This window comes from Micromys minutus (genome assembly GCF_963924665.1).
Source record: "Micromys minutus genome assembly, chromosome: 1".
Lineage (NCBI taxonomy): Eukaryota > Metazoa > Chordata > Mammalia > Rodentia > Muridae > Micromys > Micromys minutus.
Window position 1 is genome coordinate 150,654,087 of NC_137969.1, and position 21,767 is coordinate 150,675,853.

At 38.2% G+C, this 21,767-nt stretch overlaps 1 protein-coding gene across 4 annotated transcripts in view; it reads left to right on the forward strand.

Moving 5' to 3' along the window:
* The window catches only part of SPAST (spastin), a 40,847-nt gene that overhangs the window by 13,404 nt on the left and 5,676 nt on the right, over positions 1 to 21,767 (forward strand). For 2 of the 4 annotated variants that reach the window (XM_080914436.1, XM_080914437.1), the window contains exons 4-15: positions 1,100 to 1,195; positions 5,327 to 5,514; positions 6,854 to 6,987; positions 7,215 to 7,308; positions 9,037 to 9,111; positions 9,963 to 10,034; positions 11,467 to 11,542; positions 11,936 to 12,027; positions 12,422 to 12,501; positions 15,328 to 15,370; positions 17,543 to 17,622; positions 19,574 to 19,644. In XM_080914436.1, coding sequence (XP_080770562.1) covers positions 1,100 to 1,195; positions 5,327 to 5,514; positions 6,854 to 6,987; positions 7,215 to 7,308; positions 9,037 to 9,111; positions 9,963 to 10,034; positions 11,467 to 11,542; positions 11,936 to 12,027; positions 12,422 to 12,501; positions 15,328 to 15,370; positions 17,543 to 17,622; positions 19,574 to 19,644 — 1,101 coding nt within the window. The remainder of the gene's footprint in view (positions 1 to 1,099; positions 1,196 to 5,326; positions 5,515 to 6,853; positions 6,988 to 7,214; positions 7,309 to 9,036; positions 9,112 to 9,962; positions 10,035 to 11,466; positions 11,543 to 11,935; positions 12,028 to 12,421; positions 12,502 to 15,327; positions 15,371 to 17,542; positions 17,623 to 19,573; positions 19,645 to 21,767) is intronic. The other 2 variants (XM_080914438.1, XM_080914439.1) reach the window with 1 other exon arrangement.

A 21,767-nucleotide genomic window follows, 5' to 3' on the forward strand; every position in this document is an offset into this window, starting at 1 on the left:
GCTGTGTAGGATTGAAACATCTTTTCATTGATTAGCTACATCTTACAGGCACACGACACAGAAATTAAAAGTATAAGTACCATCCCCTCCATATTGTGCCCAAGTGACTCATTTCCCCTTCCAACTGTGTGCGTGTGTGCGTGAGTGCGTGCATGTTCACAACATAGCACACAAAGCACATAGTCCATTGTGCTCGTCCCCTTGCCCTGTGGCATTTATTTTTTGCTTGACTTATAGTCATATAGCCATATGTGACCTTGTTTCCTTGTGTACCATTTTTAAGTTTGATTTCCTCTTACAATTTCCTTTTTATCTTCTATTGTACTACCTCTGTAAAATGGAACCAATGCTGTTCCTCTGTAAAGCCTTTCCAGTAGGCTCTTTGTGGTGTGCAGTCATCTAAAAATTGTGTTGTACTGGGCATTGTGGTGCGGGCCTTTAATGCCAGCAGATCCCAGTGGATCTCTTGAGTTCAGGGCCAACCTGGTCTACATATTGAGTTTTAGGACAGCCAAGGCTATATGGATAGACCCTGTCACCAATAATATTAATACTACTAATAAACAAATACAGCTTTGCTCTAAGTTGCCAATTATATTTAATTTGTTTGTAGAGAACAAGAACAATAGGCATAAACTGGGCATGGTGGCTTTAGTCCCAGCACAGGAGGCAGAGGCTTTCAGATCGCTGAATTCGAGCCCCCCTAGTCTACAGAGTGAGTTCCAGGACAGCCAGGACTACATAGACCCTGTCTCAAAACAACAATAACAACAACAACAAAACCACAGACACTTGTTATCCGCATGTCACTGTTAATTTGATAAGCAGCCATCACTTGCAGCTGATAATAGTGGTAAGTAACTGTTGTAGGTTGCCAGACTAATTATGGAATATTTTCAACATGGCCTTTCACATGTTGCCTTCTATAACTTTTCATATGAGTACTTACTAATTGCATACTTTAGAGAATATTTTATGTATCTGCATAAACTTCAGTTTGACACCTTTGTAACACATTAATAATTTTCCACACACATTTTATTTGTTTATTTTTCCTTTTTGTTTATTTTGTCCTTTTTTAACCCCCTCTGTTGCATAGAGAAGCTGCAACCAGTTTTGCAATTTTCCAAGTCTCAAACGGATGTGTATAATGAGAGTACTAACCTGACATGCCGCAATGGACATCTCCAGTCAGGTAGGTTTAGGCTAACTAACAGAAACCAAAGCTTGCATGCGTAATGAATTCTTGCTTACCCTCTTGTTGATTTACTGTGTAGAAGGTGTGACTGTTCAGTTGTCACAGGATCAGTAGGAAATACAGGATCCTTACGTTGATAGCATCTGACGTCTGCCAGGTTTCGTAGACTTACTCTGGTTCTACTTATTCCCCTTTTATCCAACTTTCTACCTTCAGAGTATTAAATGTGGGCAGGTGGCATCTCATTACTGCCTATCTCACTAGCCCTTGAAGTGTCCTCAGTAAATCGGCTCTTTTAGAAAAAATACATACATGCATGTGTGTGAACGTGTTTGGAGGGCAGAGGGCAACTGAGGGAAGAGACTCTCTCCTGCCACCATGTACGTGAGCTCAAGTTGTCAAGCTTGGCAGCAAGAATCTTTTCCACTGAGCCATTTCACAAAGCCTGATTTGTTGTTGTGGTTGTTGTTTTGAGGTTTTGTTTTTTGGGACAGTGCCTTACTGTGTAGCTGTGCCTTGCTTAGAACTTACTATATAGACCAGGTGGCCTTCACTTCCAAACATCAGTCAGTATTCCTGCCTCTGCTTCCCCACTGTTGGGATTACAAACATATTGTACCATATCTGTACTTAATTGTATTTATTTATTGAGTCAGGGTCTCACTATGTAGGAAGACTGGCCTGGAACTTTCTGTATAAACTAAACTGGTTTCAGCTCAGAGATCTGTCTGCCTCTGCATCAAGGGCTGGGATTAAAGTTGTGCACCAACATAGCCAGGCTGTACATTCCCTTAAATGCTGAAAATATTTTCATTTTTGGGATTCCTCTCTCTCTTCTCTTCCCCTCCCCTCTCATCCCCTCCTCTTCTTTTTTTCTCTCTCTCTTCCCCCCTTCTCTTTTTGAGACCTGGTTTCTCTGTATAGTCTTGACTGACCTGAAACTCAGAGATCCATCTGCCTCTGCCTTCCAAGTACTGCAATTAAAAGTAAGTGCCACTAATACCTGGCAATATGGGGGTTTTCCTTTTTGTGTTTTTCACATGGAAATTTTGTTGTTTTGTTAAACATTGATTATTAGTGTGTATAAGTTTTCATATGAATGATATGAAATTGCTTTATCATGGTACTGGTTAGACACTAAAACTTCATATACCAAGAAGATATATTTTAATAGTATTACTACTACAGAGTAAATCTGCATTGTAACTGTTGCTTATCCACTCTGATGAACTACATGAACTAGAAAAATAAGAATCAAAGGCCTTTGCTTTGTTCTGGTGGAAGAAACTTTAGACTTTAGACTTCCTGGGCCTCAATTGGGTTTTGGGGGTTTGCTATAAGTGTTCAGGGCTGGGGTGATGCCCAGGCCTTCAGTCATGCTACAGGTAGTTTGCTTGGTTGCTAGTTTGGTTTGGTTTGGTTTGGTTTGGTTCCTTTTTCAGCAGTAGTCTCTTGTCCAGGTAAGGTTGAGCCAATGTGTTAATCTCAGCTAGAGTTTCTTAGCAGCTCAGGCTCAAGGGATGTGCCTGTCTCAGATTCTTGAATAACTCATCACCTCCACTTTACCCAGGTTCGGACCTAAATTTTATGATGGTAAATATAACTTCAAATCATAGGGTATCAACTAGATTAGACTATGAAGTAGCTGCTGGTTTTTACTCATTATATAGGAAGCAGCTTTGAAAGTTTACTTATTTTTACTTAGTTTTTTGAGTACTAGGGAATTCAACCAAAGCTTGAAACATGCTTCACAAGGCTCTGACACTGTGTTATATCTCTGGACTAAAGATGAATAAGTGATCTAATTTTTTTTTTTTTTTTTTTTTTGGCATGGGGGTGAGTGGTTTTTTCTTCTTCTTTTTGTTTTTAAAATTTTAGTTATCTGTATATGAGCATTTAGTCTGTATCTGTGCCTTTGCACCATGTCCGTGCCTGGAAGTAAAGATGGCTTTGAGCTACTGGGAATCAAACCCAGGTCCTTCTGGAAGAGCATCTAGATCTGGAACCTTCTGAGTCACCTTTTTTGTTTGTTTGTTTGTTTGTTTGTTTGTTTGTTTGTTTGTTTAAATATGTTAGCAATCAAACCCAGAGCTTTTGCATCTGTTAGGCAAGTGCCATACCATTAAATGATATCCTTAGTCTTTTAACATTTTAACAGAGAATATAACTGGGTTTTGTAGGTAGAAGCAGGTCATCCACATTTTGCCCTTGGTCTTCCCTCTCCCTTCAGATCTCTTTGGGTTAGTCTTATAGTCAATGGCTATATATATCTTCCAATATCTCAAGTATAGGCAAACCACTTCTGTATAGCTGTGATATGTTATAAGGAACCGTATCAGATTGTCTTATTTCAAATCTCTAGAAACCTGACCTACTGTGTTTCTGGTTGGAGAGAAAATAAACTTCATAGCTAGTTTATACGGCACTGGTATAATCAATACAGAAGCTGAGAGCGAACCTTTCAGTCTTTACTAGTCATATCTGAAATACTGTTGAGATTCCAACCCAGGGTCTTACACATTCTGGGCAAGCTCTGTCTATACCACTGCTATGTCCTTAGCCATTCTGACATTTGTTATTTTCTCATAATAGTTCTGTGTAAAAGTTTCTTTTTTGAGACAGCATGTCTCTGCATATCCCTGGCTATCTTGGAACTCAGTGTGTAGACAGGCTGTCCTTGAACACACAGAGATCAGCCTGCTACTGCCTCCCAAGTGCTACCATTAAAGAAGTATGCAATCATATTCAGCCTGAAATTTCTACTAATAGTCTTAGGCTTGTGTATTTTCAGTCTGAAGAAATTATTCCTCAGAATTGAGTGCGATTTAGCATTCTCCAGGACGGTCTTGTCTTCATATCTTCCTAGGATACTTGTTTACCTCTGTCTTTTGGTTGTATCTACTAATTTGCAGAGCCTGGAGTTGGACACTTACATTTATGTCCTGGGCAACCTTGATCAACTCTTCTGTGTTTTGAGTCACCTTACCATCTGGATTTATGTTTAGCAATTATGGCGGCTGTATCTGTGTTCTATCTATCTTAAGTAGATGATGTTGTCTTGTAGAAACCACGTAGGGTGTACCACTATGCCTGGCTTGCCTTTTCTTTCTTAAATATAGTTTCACACTCTGTAGCCCAGATTAGCCTAGGGCTCATATGTAGCCCATGTTATTATTGAAGGCATGGCAGTCAAAACTTTCAGTGGGTAGAAGTTGTATGTTACATATTTCATAGCCGTAAAGGTTTGCAAACATGGGCTAGGTAGATGCCTGCCATACAAGCCTAAGATCCTAAGCATGCTTAGTACCACGTAAAAGCCAGACGTGAAGTGCAAGACTGTAATGCCGGCCATGGGGCGAGGGTACTCGGAGCTCATTTGCCTGCCAGGCAGCCTAGCTCAGCTGATGAGCTCCTGGTTCAGTGGGACAGTCTTAGATACAAGGCTGAGACTGCCTGAGGGGGATGCCTGGCATCAGACCCACACAGTCCATATACCACACACAAGCGTGGACAGTCAGATGGTGGAGTGTTGCTACTTTTCTGTGTGTAGTGTATCCCTATCACCTTAGTTGTGTTTTATTTCTTAGTTAATTTGGGAGCTTTGCTTAGTAGCTTTTTTATGTCTTACCTTCCCTAACAAGTGAAGTTGTTTTTATAAATATTTCATTTTGTTATAAGAAAACTAGATCTTACAACAGGGAAGGGTAAACCTAATAACCAAATCTCTTTTTCCAAACTGTTCCCAAGACATCCTGGTTTATTTTCTAACCCAGATCTTATTTTGTGATATTCTAAATTTAAAAGCCTTTGATATGGGCTGGTGAGATGGCTCAGCTGATGGAGGTACTTCCTCACAAACTTAATGGCTTAAGTTTCACCCTGAGACCCACATGGTGGGAGGTGAGACCCAAAGCCCAAAAGTTGTCTTCTGACTTGTGCATTGCCATGACTTATGTACACTGACACTTCCATACATCACACACACACAATAATAAGTAAAACTTGTTAACTTCTGCTAGCTTGTTTTACAAATTTGTTTTATTATTATAAGTATTGTTAATTGTTATTTTTTCTTATACTTACAGTCAAAGTTTCTAATCATAATGGCTGTATTTTTTTCCTTAATAGAAAGTGGAGCAGTTCCAAAGAGGAAAGACCCCTTAACACATGCTAGTAATTCATTGCCTCGATCAAAAACTGTCATGAAAGGTGGATCTGCAGGGCTTTCTGGACACCACAGGGCGCCTAGTTGCAGTGGTTTATCCATGGTTTCTGGAGCAAGACCAGGACCTGGTCCTGCAGCCACCACGCATAAGGTATCTACAGTAGTGGGTGTGATGTGCTTTGTAAGTAGAAGTCTTGAGTATGTTTGCTTCATTGTATCAGTTCTCTATAACACTGAACTGATTGGTTTCCCCAACATTACATATAACTTTCTAATTTGCAAAAACTACTTTCTATTAAATAAAAATCTTAATTTAGGTACTTTGAGAATAATTAGGTATTTTATGTTGTTGTATATTGTTCCAAGTTTTTTTAGTATAATGTTATATATGTCATTTTTTTAAAAAAGATTATGTATAGTGTTCTACCTACATGTGTGCCTGCATGCCTGAAGAAGGTACCAGATCTTATATAAATGGTTATGAGCCACCATGTGGTTGCTGAGAATTGAACTCAGGGCCTGTGGAAGAGCAACCAGTGCTCTTAACCTCTGAGCTATAGCTCCACTTCTGTGTATGTCATTTTAATTCTAATTTTAGATTTCACATTATATCAGTTTTATAACATTAAACACCTAGAGTTTTGTTGTGATTTTTTTTTCTGAGACAGGGTTTCTCTGTGTTACCCTGGCTATACTGGAGCTGTCTCTGTAGACCAGGCTGGCCTCAAACTCAGAGATCTGCCTGTGTGTACAACTGAATGCCAGAAGAGGGCATCAGGTGTATGCCTATTCCTTTGAGGGAGAGTCTCTGCTCCAACCTCAAGCTTATGTTCTCTTGGCTGTGCTGGAAGCCAGCAAGCCCTAGTGAGCATCCAATTTCCCTTGCCTTCAGAGCTGGAGGTACAGATATGTACAGGGTGACTGGAGCGTTATGTGAATGCCACCACCCAAACTCCAGTCCTTAGAATTTTGCTGTAAAAATTCTTAACTGCTGAGCTATTGCTCTGTCTTGCTTTTGTCTTTTATAGCAACTGAATCTCTGGATAAAATTCTATTAGCCCTCTTCATGCCAAATTTTATTCTATATTAAATATGGTTTGGGCCAGATAATCTTTAGAGTCTTAGATTATTTTTTTCTTTGAGTCTGCTTGTGCGTGGAGACCAGAAGTAGATGTCAGATAACTTCCGCAGCTACTTCCCACACTGGAGCTCACACACTGCTAGAGCAGGTTGCCTGTGAGCTCCAGGGAGCTGCCTGTTTTTGCTCTTGAGGACTGGTAACAGATCTTCCTCACTTGCCTGGCTCACTCAGTGCTCAGGATTGAAACTCAGGTTCTTGTGGTTTACAGGAAGCTCTCATTAACTGTGCATTACTACAGCTTTATTTTTTCCTTGTTTTTTTTTTTTTTTAATTAAATTCTGTTAACATTTAGGGTGATTTATGAGTAAGAAGTCTGAGTTATTTCACATTAAATTTTGTGTCCTTCAAGGGTACTCCAAAACCAAATAGAACCAACAAACCATCTACACCCACAACTGCAGTTCGGAAAAAGAAAGACTTGAAAAATTTTAGGAACGTAGACAGCAATCTTGCTAACCTCATAATGAATGAAATCGTTGACAAGTAAGTTTGCCAAGCATTTCAGCTTCTATTTATTATTTATAAAGTGTGTATGTGTGTTATAATAAACATATATATATATTTATACTTAATTTTTATGGTTGTTTTGAAGAATTTTGCTAATAAATAAGATTCATTGTTAACACGAAAATGACTGTTAGGCTAATATGGCATATTTAAGTAACTGAACAATATTTCTGTTGTGACATTAACCGGTTTGTATTTCTTAGTGGGACAGCTGTTAAATTTGATGATATAGCTGGTCAGGAACTGGCAAAACAAGCATTGCAAGAGATCGTCATTCTCCCTTCCCTGCGACCTGAGGTGCGGATTATGTTATCAAATAAGTAACTCATTAATAATTCCAAGTTTATTGTTTAAAACAAATACCTTAAAGCCTGGACTATAATATAGCATGACCTGTCTAACTGTCCCTCACAAAAAGGCATTCACATTTGTTATTGGTAAGTTCTTAAAGGAGATGAGAATGAATGTAAGATATTCTAAGTCCATTTTTAACTTTTATGAAAAAAGTAATTAATCCTATGATATAATTTTTATTAAAAATTTGATAGATTAGAAGTTGCTTCTCCACCCACCCTTCCCACCATGCTGAACTTAAACCCAAGGCTTTGCAAGTCAAATAGCTACCACTGAGCCATATCCTAGTCCTAAGAACTTTAAACTTGCCAGGTGTGGTAGCACATACTTGTAATCCCAACACTTAGGAGGCAGATGTAGCAGAACTCTGTAAGATCGAGGTCAGTCTGGTCTACAAAGCAAGTTTCAGCAGAGCCAGGACTGCTATGAAGAGAACCCAGTCTTGAAAAAACAAAGCCAAAAAACCCTTTAAACTTAAAACTAACTGAACAAAGAGAAATTTTAGAAAAATAATTCTTTAAGTCTGAGGAGCAAGTGACTATTTTCAATGTATTAATCTGCCAGGATATTAAGAGCCAATAAATAATGTGTGGGTATCTGACTTAGCTCATATTTGCAGTCATTAAAGGAAATGGAAAGTCTTTAAGTGGTTTGCTGTATATGACATTGCTCTGTAGGTTTTTTTAAGTCAGCTAGTGTATTTATTGTGATTCAGTGATACTGCAAGACATCAGTCTGAGTACCCATTCCTGGGTCACAGTTGTATCTTACTGACCAGTTCCTCAGCAGCTAGTGGAAGTCCAGTTGTGTGGCACATTGTGATGGACGCCCGGCCCAGTGAGTGTTCAAAACATCTGCGGCTGTTTTACTCAATCATTTGTACCTTTGTGGTGTTTGTCATTTACAGGCACCTATTAAACTAGAAGTTGTTGCTGGTGTTGCTTTTCCAATTTATATTCTTTTCTTTTTCCTGCTTTGCTTTGTTTTATTTTGTTTTTCTTTCTAGATGAGGTTTCAGAATATTGCCCAGGAAGGTCTTGAAATCATGGTCTCAAGTAGTTCTCTCTCCCTCAGCTTCTTAGTAATCAAAACTGAACTCTCACCAGCATGCCCACTTTTGTCTACTTACAAACTTTTTTAGTTAGTACTTACCATTCCAAGTTATGAAATCACCAGTTAGACTGGTAGTTACATTTTTGCTGATACTCATAAAATGAGAGTTAAGGCAGACAGAAAACATTTGTCTTTTAGAAATCAAATTTATGTCATGGGTCCAGCTAGGGTTCCTTGGGGAACATACTGTAGCTTATAGAACAAGCTCAAGGGCAAGCCACAGAGAGTTTATAGGCTGAGTAACAACACAACAGACTGAACATTCATCAGAAACTGGTTGTCACAGAAGGAATCATACAGTTGCAGAACTAAAGAGAACTGTAAGGCTTGTTGTGGCACATACCTATCCCAGCATTTGGTAAACTCAGGTGGGTCTCTTAGTTTCAGGCAAACTCAGGCTTTGTGAGTTCTGGGCAAGTTAGGTCAAGGCTACATAGTGAAACACCCTTCCTTCATGCCACCACCACCAGAAGATGTTTTAGATAGTGATGACAAATACTTGACATGCTGGCTGGTCTGGATAGAGTCATAGCTGTAACCAACTCCTGTTTTATAAAGTTGTTCACAGGGCTCAGAGCTCCTGCCAGAGGCTTGTTACTCTTCGGTCCACCAGGAAATGGAAAAACAATGCTGGTAAGAGTACTATCACGGTTGAGGGTTCTATTGAGGTATTAGGGATCATATGGAAAAGCTTTATATTGTTCCCAAGTATATTATGTATGCCTTACTGTTTTTCTTGTTTTTTTCTTTAAGATTTATTTACATGAGTACACTGTAGCTGTCCTCAGACACACCAAAAGAGGGCATCAGATCTCATTACAGATGGTTGTGAGCCACCATGTGGCTGTTGGGATTTGAACTCAGGACCTCTGGAAGAGCAGTCAGTGCTCTTAACCACTGAGCCATCTCTCCAGCCCTGCCTTACTATTGTAATATACTTTTTGAGTTTTTAAAATAGTTTCATGGAAACCCATGTTTAACCCTCAGTAGCATGTTTTTGGTTTTGTTTTGCAGAAGTGCTTACTATACTGAAGGTCTGTCTAATAACTTTTAGAGTTTTTTCCATCTTAACAATTTTGTTTGGCTAGTTAGTATGCTACTGGTTTTCTTGTGTCCTTTGGTCAATGGCTTTTGTTAGAAACTGAATACCTATATCTGTATAATTATTTTGTTTTGTAAAAACAGAAAGATATTAAAGGTGTGGTAGTACTGAAGAGGCAGAGGCAGGAGTGTCCAGTCTGCATAGTCAGTTCCGGGCCAGCCGTGGCTGTACAGTAAATACAGTCAAACAACAAAACCAAATAGGGAAAGAGTAACTGTGTCTGTCTTCCTGTGTAATTTTTCCTGGCCACTATCCTCCTACCAAAGAGAAGAGAATCCTTCATTTCTAGAGACTCTGTTGTGGTACTTTAATGATCTGATAATAGCCATCTTTTAAACACTCAGAATATTGAACTAATATATTCACTCTTCTGATCTTGAAGGCTAAAGCAGTAGCTGCAGAATCTAATGCGACCTTTTTCAATATAAGTGCTGCAAGTTTAACTTCAAAATATGTAAGTGTTCTTTTACTGCATTTTTGTGTTTTTAAATTGCTGTCTTAAATGCTATTACTTTAAATAAAATGACACCATCACAGAAAATTGCTTTTCCTGGGGCTTTTATGACTGTTGTTTTATGTATAGTGAATATCAGTCTTAATGGTACAAATTTATATGTACTTTTTAGCTATTTTTAAATTAGAATTATGTTGTTGAATACTGTCATAGTTTGGTAGACACTAAAACTGGCTGGATCAAATACCAGAAATTTATTGCACAAATAAATGGGATGTAGAAATACATATTTAGGTGTGTGGAAGTTTCAAGTTCAAAGTATATACCTTTTGGGAAGCACAGGAGTAAACCGGTCTCTCCTAGTTTCTGATGGTGTGCTGACAGTCTGGCAGTTCTTGGCTTGCAGATGTATCGCTTTGATCTCTTCTGACTCCAAATTTCCATGTGTTATAAGAAATACAGTTTTATCACTAAAGTGGGCTCACTTGAATGATCTCAGCTGAATTTGACCATATGTATGGATGCTACTTCCAAACAGAGTCTCATCAATAGATACCAGGGGTAGGGCATTGTGTTTTGGGGCAGCATAATTCAGGCTGTATTAAACATTATCACTTCTACTTTAGCTTGCTAATTTGGCTGTCTAGAGATAGATAGATATAATGTGTTCTTACATATTATACCTCATGTGTAAGAACAGAATTTAGGATACATTGAATGTTCCCTGTTCTTTGACACCAAATTAAAATATGACATAAGATTTTCTGTATTTTATTTTTGCTTTTTGTTTTTCTCTGTTTGAGACAGAGTCTATCTTTGTTGTCCTGCTGTTTTGAAGCTCACTATGTAGACCAGGCTGGCCTTAAACTAACAAAGATCTATCTGCATCTGTCTCCTGGTGTGCGTGTTCACTATGCCTGGTTTTCCTGTTTTCTTTTTATTGTTTAATATCGCAGCTTAGATTTATTTTATTTTTTTTCTTTCATTAACTATAGTGGTATTCAGAGAAGAGTTTAGTCCAATTAGGGAGTGCAGCCATATCTGTAGGGTGGGAGAGCTGGAGACGTAGCCCAGTCAGAAATGTTCTTCCTGCATAAGCATGAAGATCTGAGTTTGAGAGCCCATCCTAAAAAGTTGGGATTTACTGGCCGGCCTAGCTGCTGACTCCACACACACACACACACACACACACACACACACACACACACACACGAGATCTATCCTGGATATTCATAACTTGCGTTAATGGAACTGGTGGTACACTGTAGGTTTGTGAAACAGTTCCTATTAAACTTCAGTTTGCAAAAGGAAATAGTATGTTTTCTAGCACATTGTAATATACCATAAAATCATGAAGTTAAATTTTAAATCATAACATAAAACTGGAATACTGTTACATTTTATGTGTGTAAGAATACATTGTACCTTGTAGGTGGGAGAAGGAGAGAAGTTAGTGAGAGCTCTTTTTGCTGTGGCTCGAGAACTTCAACCTTCTATAATCTTTATAGGTAAGTATTTTCCCATCTAAGTTGAGCATTTATGAAACTCCACATTGCAAAGTAAGAGAAGTATGCCCAAAAGTTCAGGACAGTGTTTTAACAATGGCTGCAGTAGGGTTTTTTTTTTAAATTATTGAGTGTTTATTTTATGTACATTAGTGTTCTGCATGCTTGTATGTATGTGTGAGGGGCTCAGATTCTCTGGAACTGTAGTTACAAACAGTTGTGAGCTGCTGTGGGTGCTGGGAATTGAACTTGGTCCTTTGGAAGAGCAGCTGTTGCTCTTAACTACTGAGCCATCTCTCGGGGCCCCAGCAGGAATACTATAAGTAGCAAACTAGTTGAATATTAAAATGATTTACTTAGATCCATCTTAAACTCTCTTCTTTGTATTTCATGTAGATGAAGTTGATAGTCTGCTGTGTGAAAGAAGAGAAGGGGAGCACGATGCTAGTAGACGACTAAAGACAGAATTTTTAATAGAATTTGATGGTGTAAGTATTAATATACTTATATTAGTACACACATGTACATAAATGTATTAAATTTTTATTTTTGCCTGTGTGTTTGTCTGCATGAGTTTATGAACACCATATGCGCTCAGAAACTTACTCAGCTTTCCTGGAACTGGAGTTATAGGAAGCTGTGAGCTACCAGATAGGTGCTGGGAACTGAATCAAGTCTTCTGCAAAAGCAACAACTGCTCTTAACCTCTGACCCATCTCTTTAACCCTTGAATATATGTGTATATATATATATATTTTTTAAACTATGGCAGTATTTTAATATGTATGTTTTCCTATTAAGTGACCCAAACTATAAATACATGTATGTATAATGTCCCTTTTTATTTTATCTAAAATACTGATAAACTTTTTCGGCTTACAGGTACAGTCTGCTGGAGATGACAGAGTACTCGTAATGGGTGCAACTAACAGGCCTCAAGAGCTAGATGAAGCTGTTCTCAGGTAGTGAGATAAGGACAGATTCGATTCTTCTGTTCATATCCCATCTATCTATTTTTGCAAGGCTGGCCTGGAACTCAGAGATCTGCCTGCTTCTGCTTCTTGCGTACTGGGCATAAATGCGTGTGCTCCACACCCAGCTCATCTCACCCACCTCTAATATCCCACACTCAGCTTTAGCTAAATGATTTTCCTCTATGCATTGTTCTCTGTCCTGGTGTTGCCAGCTATAATGAATGAAGTCAGGTCTAGTATGTTGTTAAAACTGTTGTCTACAGACTACATTTAGATAATCATTTCTTTACATTAACATTACATTAAATTTACATTTACGTTAAAGTCTCATATTACCTTATCTTTTTTTCCTCCTCCTCCTTCTTCTTATTCTTCCTCCTCCTTCTCCCTTCTCTTCCTCTTCCTCTTCCTCCTCTTCTTCCTGCTTCTCCTCCTCCTTCTTCTCTTCCTTCTTCTTCAAGACAAGGTTTCTTTGTTGTGCCCTGGCTGTACTGAATTCACTCTGTAGACCAGTCTGCCCTCAAACTCAAGAGCTCCTGCCTCTGCCTCCCAAGTGTTAAGATGAAAAGCTTAGGCCACCACTGCAACCACCTGGCAGCACACCTTACCATCTTAGTGTGCTTTGTGGGAAGCTAATCAAAGCAGGATTTATGAGAACTGCACTCTACTCTTGTGCATATAAGCAAACTTAATCCTTCATGCAGGGGGAAAAAATCTTTGACTCAGTATTAATTTCCTAATTGTTTACTCAAGGCACATATAACATTACTTCATTGTCTCTGTGATTGGCTCTTGATAGAGTAGAACTCTTGAATCCATATTGGTTTTCATGGCCTCTTATTCTTTACTTATTCTTACACACACAGCACCTGCTGAGTTTACTTGGTGTTGCATGTGTCTAGGGCTGACTTCATGGCATGGCATAGTAATTAGGGGGCACTGTCCCTGAGGAAGGTTGTTTTTCCCTCTTTCAGCAGGCATTAACTACCTTAGCTCTTCGCCTAGGCATGGTCCATATTGCATGTCAATTGGTGGTGTCATTTCTCAGGTCTTGTTTTAGGCAATCATATTGAAATTTCATGGGTACCATTTTCCTGTCATTGTTTTTTTGAAGTTACTTTTACCTTGGTTGGGGAGTACGTGTGCATGAGAATTTGCATATGGAAATTGAAGATTCTTCCCAGAATCTGCTGCTTCTTTCCAGCACAGAATGCTGAAGGTCAAATTAAGGTCACCAACCTTGGTGCCAAGTACTTTTATTCACTTAATTTTTATTTTATTTTTCTTTGGCTTTTTGAAATAGAAGCTCATGTTGCCCAGATTGTATCTGACCAGTGTGTAGTTGAAGCCACAACCTCCAGACTCTCCTGGTGTCACCCAAGCATGTGGTGGCTGTTCACCCTGTGTACTGCCACCCAGCTGGAGCAGCTCTGGACAGCTGAGAGTTCTTGGCTACATCAGGGTTATGTTTAAATTGCCTTTATTTAAACCTACTGCATACAGTGTAACTCAAATATATTTTAAGCTTTACTTTTATTATTTTAAAAGTATGCGTATGTATGTATTATCTGTGTCCTAGGAAGCAAGAAGCCAGAGGCCTAGGAACTTTTGGAACTACAATTACAGGAAGTATCGAGCCTCCATGTGGGGGCTGGGAATTGAACCTGGGTCCTCTGGAAGAACAGCCAGTGCTCTTAACCATTGAGCCATCTCTCCAGCCCTTTCTGGAAATCTTTCTTTTTCAGTTGTTTCATGATTTAGTAAAACAGAAGGCTCCTTATTCTACCAGTTATGTCAGATATTGTTTGTTTTAAAATATCATTACTATTAAAGTACATATATAAAATTATAGACTCAATTTAACCATCTGTTTAATTAGAGATTTTTAAGCATTAACTAGAGAGCTGGAAAAACATAACAACCAAACCTCGAGATTCAGCCCAACAATCCAAGGTACTTGAAAGGCTGAGGCAAGTTCAAGACCTGCCTTTACTTCAGAGTAGGTCAGTGCTAACCTGGGCAACTTTTTGAGAATATGCCTGAAGATAAAGAAAAAAGAGCCACTCAGCCACCAGAAACAATGACTTGACCAAATTCTTAAGAAAATGGCTGCATCTAGAGAATATCATTCTGAGTGAGATAACCCAGTCACAAAAGAACAGACATAATATGCAGTCACTGATAATGGGATGCTAACCCCAGAGGCTCGTACTGCCCCAGAAACAACTCACAGACTGTATGAAGTCCAAGAAATAAAGAAAACAAAACAAAACAAAACAAAAAAATCTTTATACAACAAGAAAACTTTGACTATTTCCATGTTACATTTTGTTTTACATGTACTTTATGCTCATTGTAACTATTAACTTTTCAATGCATACTATCAAACCTTAAAAAAATCAAGTACTGACTAAAAAATACATTCATACAGTTATATGTAAAAATTATTTTAAAATCTGAAAAAAAAGTACTGACAAAAATGTATTGTATAATTTTATGCAAACAATGCTTAAAATCTGTACATTTATCTTTGTTTTGTAAAATAAAGTTGTTAAAAAAAAAAGAAAAAGAAAAAAGAGCCTGCTGGGGGATTAAATCAGCAGTAAAGGGGTTGTCTAGCATGCGAGAAGCTATAGGTTCAATTGCAGGTAATCCTCCACCCACAAAAAATTAAAAATATATTAAAAAATTTAATATTAATAACCAATAGGAGTTTTAGTTCCCTTATATATTATACTTACAACTTTTTTCCGTATTAGTTGTTATTTGAGCTGAATTACCTACAATTTATATTTCTAATTTGATTTCTCTTAGGCGTTTTATTAAACGGGTATATGTGTCGTTACCAAATGAGGAGGTATGTATAATTATATTTCAACTTTTTACTAAAGTAAAAATAAGTACCATCCTGACAGCATTGTGTTTTTAATTCTGTGGTGTAGACATTCTGAAAATCGTTTGTTGGGGTTGGAGAGATGACTCAAACAGTTAAGAATACTCACTGGCTGTTCTTCCAGAGAAACAGGGTCTAATTCCCTGAACTCACTGGTGGCTCATGCTGTGACTCCAGTTCCTGGAGATTCAACATCTTCTGGTCTCTAGAGGCAGTGCATATATGTGGTGCATACATATACACACATACATACATGTGGGTGCAAAATACCCATACTAATAAGATGAAAATAAATCTTAAAGAAAAAGAAAGCTTGTCAATTTCTTTTATTTGTTTTAACTTTTAGTTATGTATGTATGTATCTGTGAGTGTGTGCCTCGTAAGTGGTTCATGCTCCACAGAGGCCAGAGGCATTGACTCTTCTGAGATAAATGGGTCATTTTCAGCCACCTGCGTGGGTGCTGAAATTGAATTAGGCCCTGTGGAAGAGCAGTACACAATCTTAACTACTGAGCTTTCTCTAAAACCTTGTTAATTTCTTAAAAGCACAACCGTGCCAGGTGGTGGTGGTGCATGCTTTTAATCCCAGCACTTAAAAGGGACAGACAAGGAGGTCTCTGTGAGTTTGAGGTCAGCCTGGCCTACAGAATCAGTTCCAAGACAGGGCTATACAGAGAAACCATTTTGAAAACTGGAAGGGGGTGGGAGGGAACCAACCAGTAACCATAAACTTAAATAAGATCCAAGATCCAGCAATTCCTGAACATTATCCCAAGAGACATGGACACTTCCCCATAGGGAGAAGACATGCTCAAGAATATTAAAGCAGCTGTCTTAATAACTTCAACATGCAAAACACAAAGTTCATCAACCTCTTAATGGATAAACAAATATGACATACCCAGGTTATGAGTATGATTTAGCTCAGACATAGAGCATTTTCCCAGTATGTGTAGGGTCCTAGGTTTGAAACAAATCCATGGGCATACATCTTATATCCAGTAATATGAACACATCTCAAAAACAGTATAGTGAGTGAGCATGTGCCAACTAGTTGTGTATGATTTTTTTTAATTTTATTTACTCGTTTTTCTTTAAAATCTCTATGTATAAATATTTGTCTGTTGTGTGTCTGTCTATATACCGTGTGTGTACTTGGACCTCAGACAGGCAAGAAGAGATCCAATCCTCTGCAGCTAGAATTGCAGATAATTATGAGCTGTAATGTGGTTGTTGGGAATAGAACCTGGATCCTCTGGAAGAGCAGCCAGTGCTCTTAACCACTGAGCATATCTCCATACCGGATTTTATTCCTTTTAAATTAAGTGTTTAAAAGAGACAGATTTCTAGCAATACAGTCAGATCAGTGGTTAGATGGGAAAGGAGGTAGGAGTTGGGATTAATTACAAACAGCATGGGGGAACTTCCAGGGATGGCAAATGTTCTAAAGCTGGGAATTACGGCAATGGTTTTACAATTCTATATAATTCTAGTGGATAAGATCTTTGCTATATAAAATCATGTCAGTAAACCTTTTTTAGGGCTGGAGAGATGGCTCAGCAGTTAAGAGCATTGACTGCTCTTCCAGAGGTCCTGAGTTCAATTTCCAGCAACCACATGGTGGCTCACAACCATCTGTAATGGGATCTGATGCCTTCTTCTAGTGCATCTGAAGACAGCTACAGTGTACTTATATATAATAAATAAATCTTAAAAAAAAACTTTTAAAAAACATTTTGTTTCTTGGAGCTGGAAAGATTACTTGCTCCTCTTGCCAAATGGGCTTGGTTCTTAGAAAGCAAGCTCACAGCCTACCTCAATTCCAGTTTCAGAGAAACAGACATCATTCTTTGGCTTCCGTGGGCACAAGACACACATACAGTATGTATACATACATTGAGCAAAATACTCATATATACAAAGTAAAAATAAGTACATCCTTCTTAAAATGTATAGTTTTCTAGTTCAGGCCTTTAGTATTTTTGCTAGTAATAGCAGCTGCTCCAAGATTCTAGACTAGACTATTCTAGTCTATTACATTAGGCTAACTCTTAGTTTAGTAAACAACACAGATCTGTTTTTATAATTCTGTTATCAAATTGGGCTTTATTTATAATTCTTTAATATTATTTCCAGACAAGACTACTTTTACTTAAAAACCTGTTATGTAAACAAGGAAGTCCACTGACCCAAAAAGAACTTGCACAACTTGCTAGGTAAGTAGTTTCATTTATCTGATTTATTGTCTTACGACATCTATTTCATTTGTAAAGAATTTTCTTTCTGTGCTGTTTAAAATAAGCTAATATGAAAAGTTGTATAAATAGACCATGGCGGTGGTAACACCACCTTTAATCCCAACTGGAAGGCAGAAGCAGACAGATCTCCATGAGTTCAAGTCTAGCCTGGTCTATAGCTCTGGTTCCAGGACAGCCAGGGCTACATGGTGAAACCCTGTCTTAAAAAGCAAAACAAAACATGTTAAAATAAGCTTATTTGAAGTATACAGTTGACTTACCAGAAAACTTCTTTTCCTTATCTTTTACTTCTTTATTTTCTTCCTAATAAATGTCTGTCTTCATAGCTAATGACAATATTATATTCTTTCTATAAATGATGTTTATACATGATATTAAAGTAATTTAAAAATAAAATTTCCTCATTAGTTGAGACCAACACAGATATATTCATATATACTTGCTCTTTTATATTAGGTGGAGTCACTTTTAGCTTGTCGTGAGAAAACATACTCTTAGACACAGTGTTGAAGCTGAGTGTGGTAGTACACACCATTTTCTAAACACTCAGGAGCTAGAGGCAGGAAATGATGATTTCAAAGCCACCATGTGCTGCATATGGAGACCCTATCTCAAAACCAGAACCAGCAGTGACATCGGAAGAGCAGTTCTTGCTGCAATGTCTTGCAGTGAAGGCCAGAAATTAGTCTCTATTCTGACTCCATCAAGAACTTTTTATGTGGGGCTGGCGAAATGCTCAGCACACACTGGTGGCTCACAGCTATCTGCAGCTACAGGTCCAGGCAATCCAGTGCCCTCTTTTACCCTCTATGGGCAGCAGGCATGCAACTGGTGCAGACACACGTGGAGGCCAAACAAACAGAAAGTTAAAAGATGCTTTTATAACAAAGCAAGGTGAGAATTAGTTTGTGGATTAGAGCCCAGGCTTTTAGGACAGTGATCACTCTTAGAATTTCTACAGCCTAAAAGTACCGGGAGACCTACCTGCAGCTTTCCCTGAGAAAGAAGAGTTAGACGCTGTCTCTGTTGTGACCTAACAGCTCTTCCCAATAGCTGACTCTTCATGTTCTTCATCATATATGCTTAGCTGAACTAAATCATGTGATGTTAAACTTCCCATGACCCCCTCAAGACTTAGTAAAAAGTGAGATATAGCCTTTGTTTTAGACATGTCTGAGGAGACTCCATGCAGGATCTTTGCATGACTGTCCCCTGACGCAGGCCTTTTCTCTGTCGTTCCCTCTTAAGGAAACTCCTCTTCAGATTTTAAAGGGAATCTTTCTCTTCAGAGAACCTGGGTTTGATTCCCAGTACCCAGACGGTAGCCATAACTATCTATATCCCAGTCCTAGGGGATCTGATGCCCTCTTCTGGCATCCTTCATGCATGTGGTATATATACATTCTTGCATATATATGCAAGCAAACACCCATACCATTACAAAAACTCAAAACATATGTAGTTGAGTAGTAATTTCATAAAAATACCTAGTTCTTGCCTGGCAGTGACAGTATTCGCCTTTAATCCCAACACACCCAGGAGACTTGAATTGGTTGATATATCTTGGATATCTTGAGTTTGAGGCCAGCCTGGTCTACAGAGTTGATTCCAGGACACCCAAAGCTACACAGAGAAACTGTCTTGAAAAACATAAATAATAATCATCCTCATCATTATTCTTAGATGTCCATAAAAGGGAGCATCTGTTGGCTACCATATCTGCTGAGGCATCCTACTCCGTGGGCCTCCTCTGTACAACTATCTTCTATGCTAAATACATATGTTTTTCTATCCTTAGGTTGGCCTCAGGCTTGTGATCCTTCTGCCTATACTTTTTGAAGTGTGGGATTGAAGAGAAGTTTTAATCTGCAGAGAAGGTAATGTGTTCTCTCTTGTGTCCACTCTGCAGAATGACTGATGGATACTCTGGAAGTGATCTGACAGCCTTGGCGAAGGACGCAGCACTGGGTCCGATCCGAGGTGAGGTGAAGCCATTTGAAACACTAGAGTTTTGAATGGACTACGTTATGTTTAGTGTCTTCAGAGATAGTTATACATCTTGTTTGTTTTATGTGTATGAGAATTTTGCCTTCTTATATATATGTGCACCATATACATGCAGTGCCCACAGAGATCATAAGACAGACTCAGATACTCTAGAACTGAATTACCGCCAATTATGAGCTGGCATGTGGTTGCTAGGAATTGAACTCCTTGACTGCTAAGTCATCATCAGTATTCTAGAAGTAAATTTGGAGCTGGAGAGATGGCTCAGCAGTTGGGAGCACTGGGTATTCTTCTTAAGGATTTGGGTTCAGTTGTCAGCACGCTCATGGCAGCTCACAGCTGTCTGTAACACCAGTTCTAGGGGATCTGACACAGACATACATGCAGGCCAAATACCAGTGCACGTAAAAAAATATCATTAAAAAAAGTCAAGTTGTATCACTGAAAAGCTTGATACAAAATAGTGTCTAGACCACAGGTCAGAAGATATTTTTTGTGAAAGATATCAAAGTAAATAGTTTAGGTTTTCTAGAAAACAAATGTTCTCTGTTGCATGTTTTTCATCTTTATTAACAGTCTTTAAAATCATAAAACAAGGTTGCTAGGTGAGTCAGCTATTAAGAGAACCTGAGTTCATTCTCAGCCCCAGTGTCGGGCAACTCACACCCACTGTAACTCCAGCTCCAGCGGGTATAATTCCCCTAGCTCTGGGACATCTGCACTCGACTGAACTACACCCTCTCGACCCACACCCTTATACAGTGATTATAATTACAATAAGTCATTAAAATGTAAACCAATCTGCAGAACGTGTAAGAATGTTCTCATGAGCGTTCCACCCTGCCTCTTTTGTAAAACCTTTTCTTCCTTTCTAAAATTTTTTAACATTCCTCCAAACCCTGAGTTGTACACTGATCTCTTTTGGGAGTTTACATAGTAATCTTTAGATTAAAGAATTGCTGTAGACCTCTCATCAAGCCTTGAAAACAGTGATAGTAACCTCAGGTAGCCTTACTACCTGGTGTATAAGTACATCTCATGGGTCTACAAACTAACAATCAGAGCAAACAGACTTGAACAGTCTTTTTTGTTTGTTTGTTTGTTTGTTTGTTTGTTTGTTTTGTTTTTGAGGTTTGTACTCTTTATTTTTTTAACTTTATTTTTAAAAAACAGATACATGTACAGGTTTTTAAAAGCATTTTCGCATAAAATTATATGAATATTTTTTGTCATTACTTGATTTTTTTAAAAAGGTTTGATAGTATGCATTGAAATCTTACTAGTTATAATGAACATAAAGTACATGTAAAACAAAACGTAACAGGGAAATAGTCAAAGTTTTCTTGGTGTGTAAAGATTAAACATAATGATTTTTTATTTTTATTTATTTATTTTTAAATATTTGAAGCATTTTTTAAATATTTATTTATGTATGTGAGTACATTGTTCCTGTCTTGAGACAAACCAGAAGAGGGCATCAGATCCCATTACAGATGGTTGTGAGCCACCATGTGGTTGCTGGGAATTGAACTCAGGACCTTTGGAAGAGCAGTCAGTGCTCTTAACCTCTGAGCGATCTCTCCAGCCCCCAGTGTTTTTAAATACCAAGAATTGCCACAAGGCTATATTCTTAGCTCTTGAATTATTAATGATTTAAGGTCTAGGTGAGCCACACTCTGAGAGGGTACAATACACTTTTTTTTTCCCTAAGAAGGACTGAGGCTTTCACTTTTTGGCCTTTCTTTTTTTTTTTTTTTTTTTCTTTTTTTGAGCTTCATATGGTCTGTGAGTTGAGCTTCATATGGTCTGTGAGTTGTTTCTTGAGTGTTCAGAGCTTTCTGGGGCTAGTATCCAATTATCAGTGACTGCATATTAGGTCTGTTCTTTTATGACTGAGTTACCTCACTCAGGATGATATTCTCTAGATGCATCCATTTGCCTAGGAATTTCATAAAGTCATTGTTTCTAATAGCTGAGTAGTACTCCATTCTGTAAATATACCACAATTTCTGTATCCATTCATCTACTGAAGAACATCTGGGTTCTTTCCAGTTTCTGGCTATTATAAATGACTGCTATGAACATGGTAGAGCATG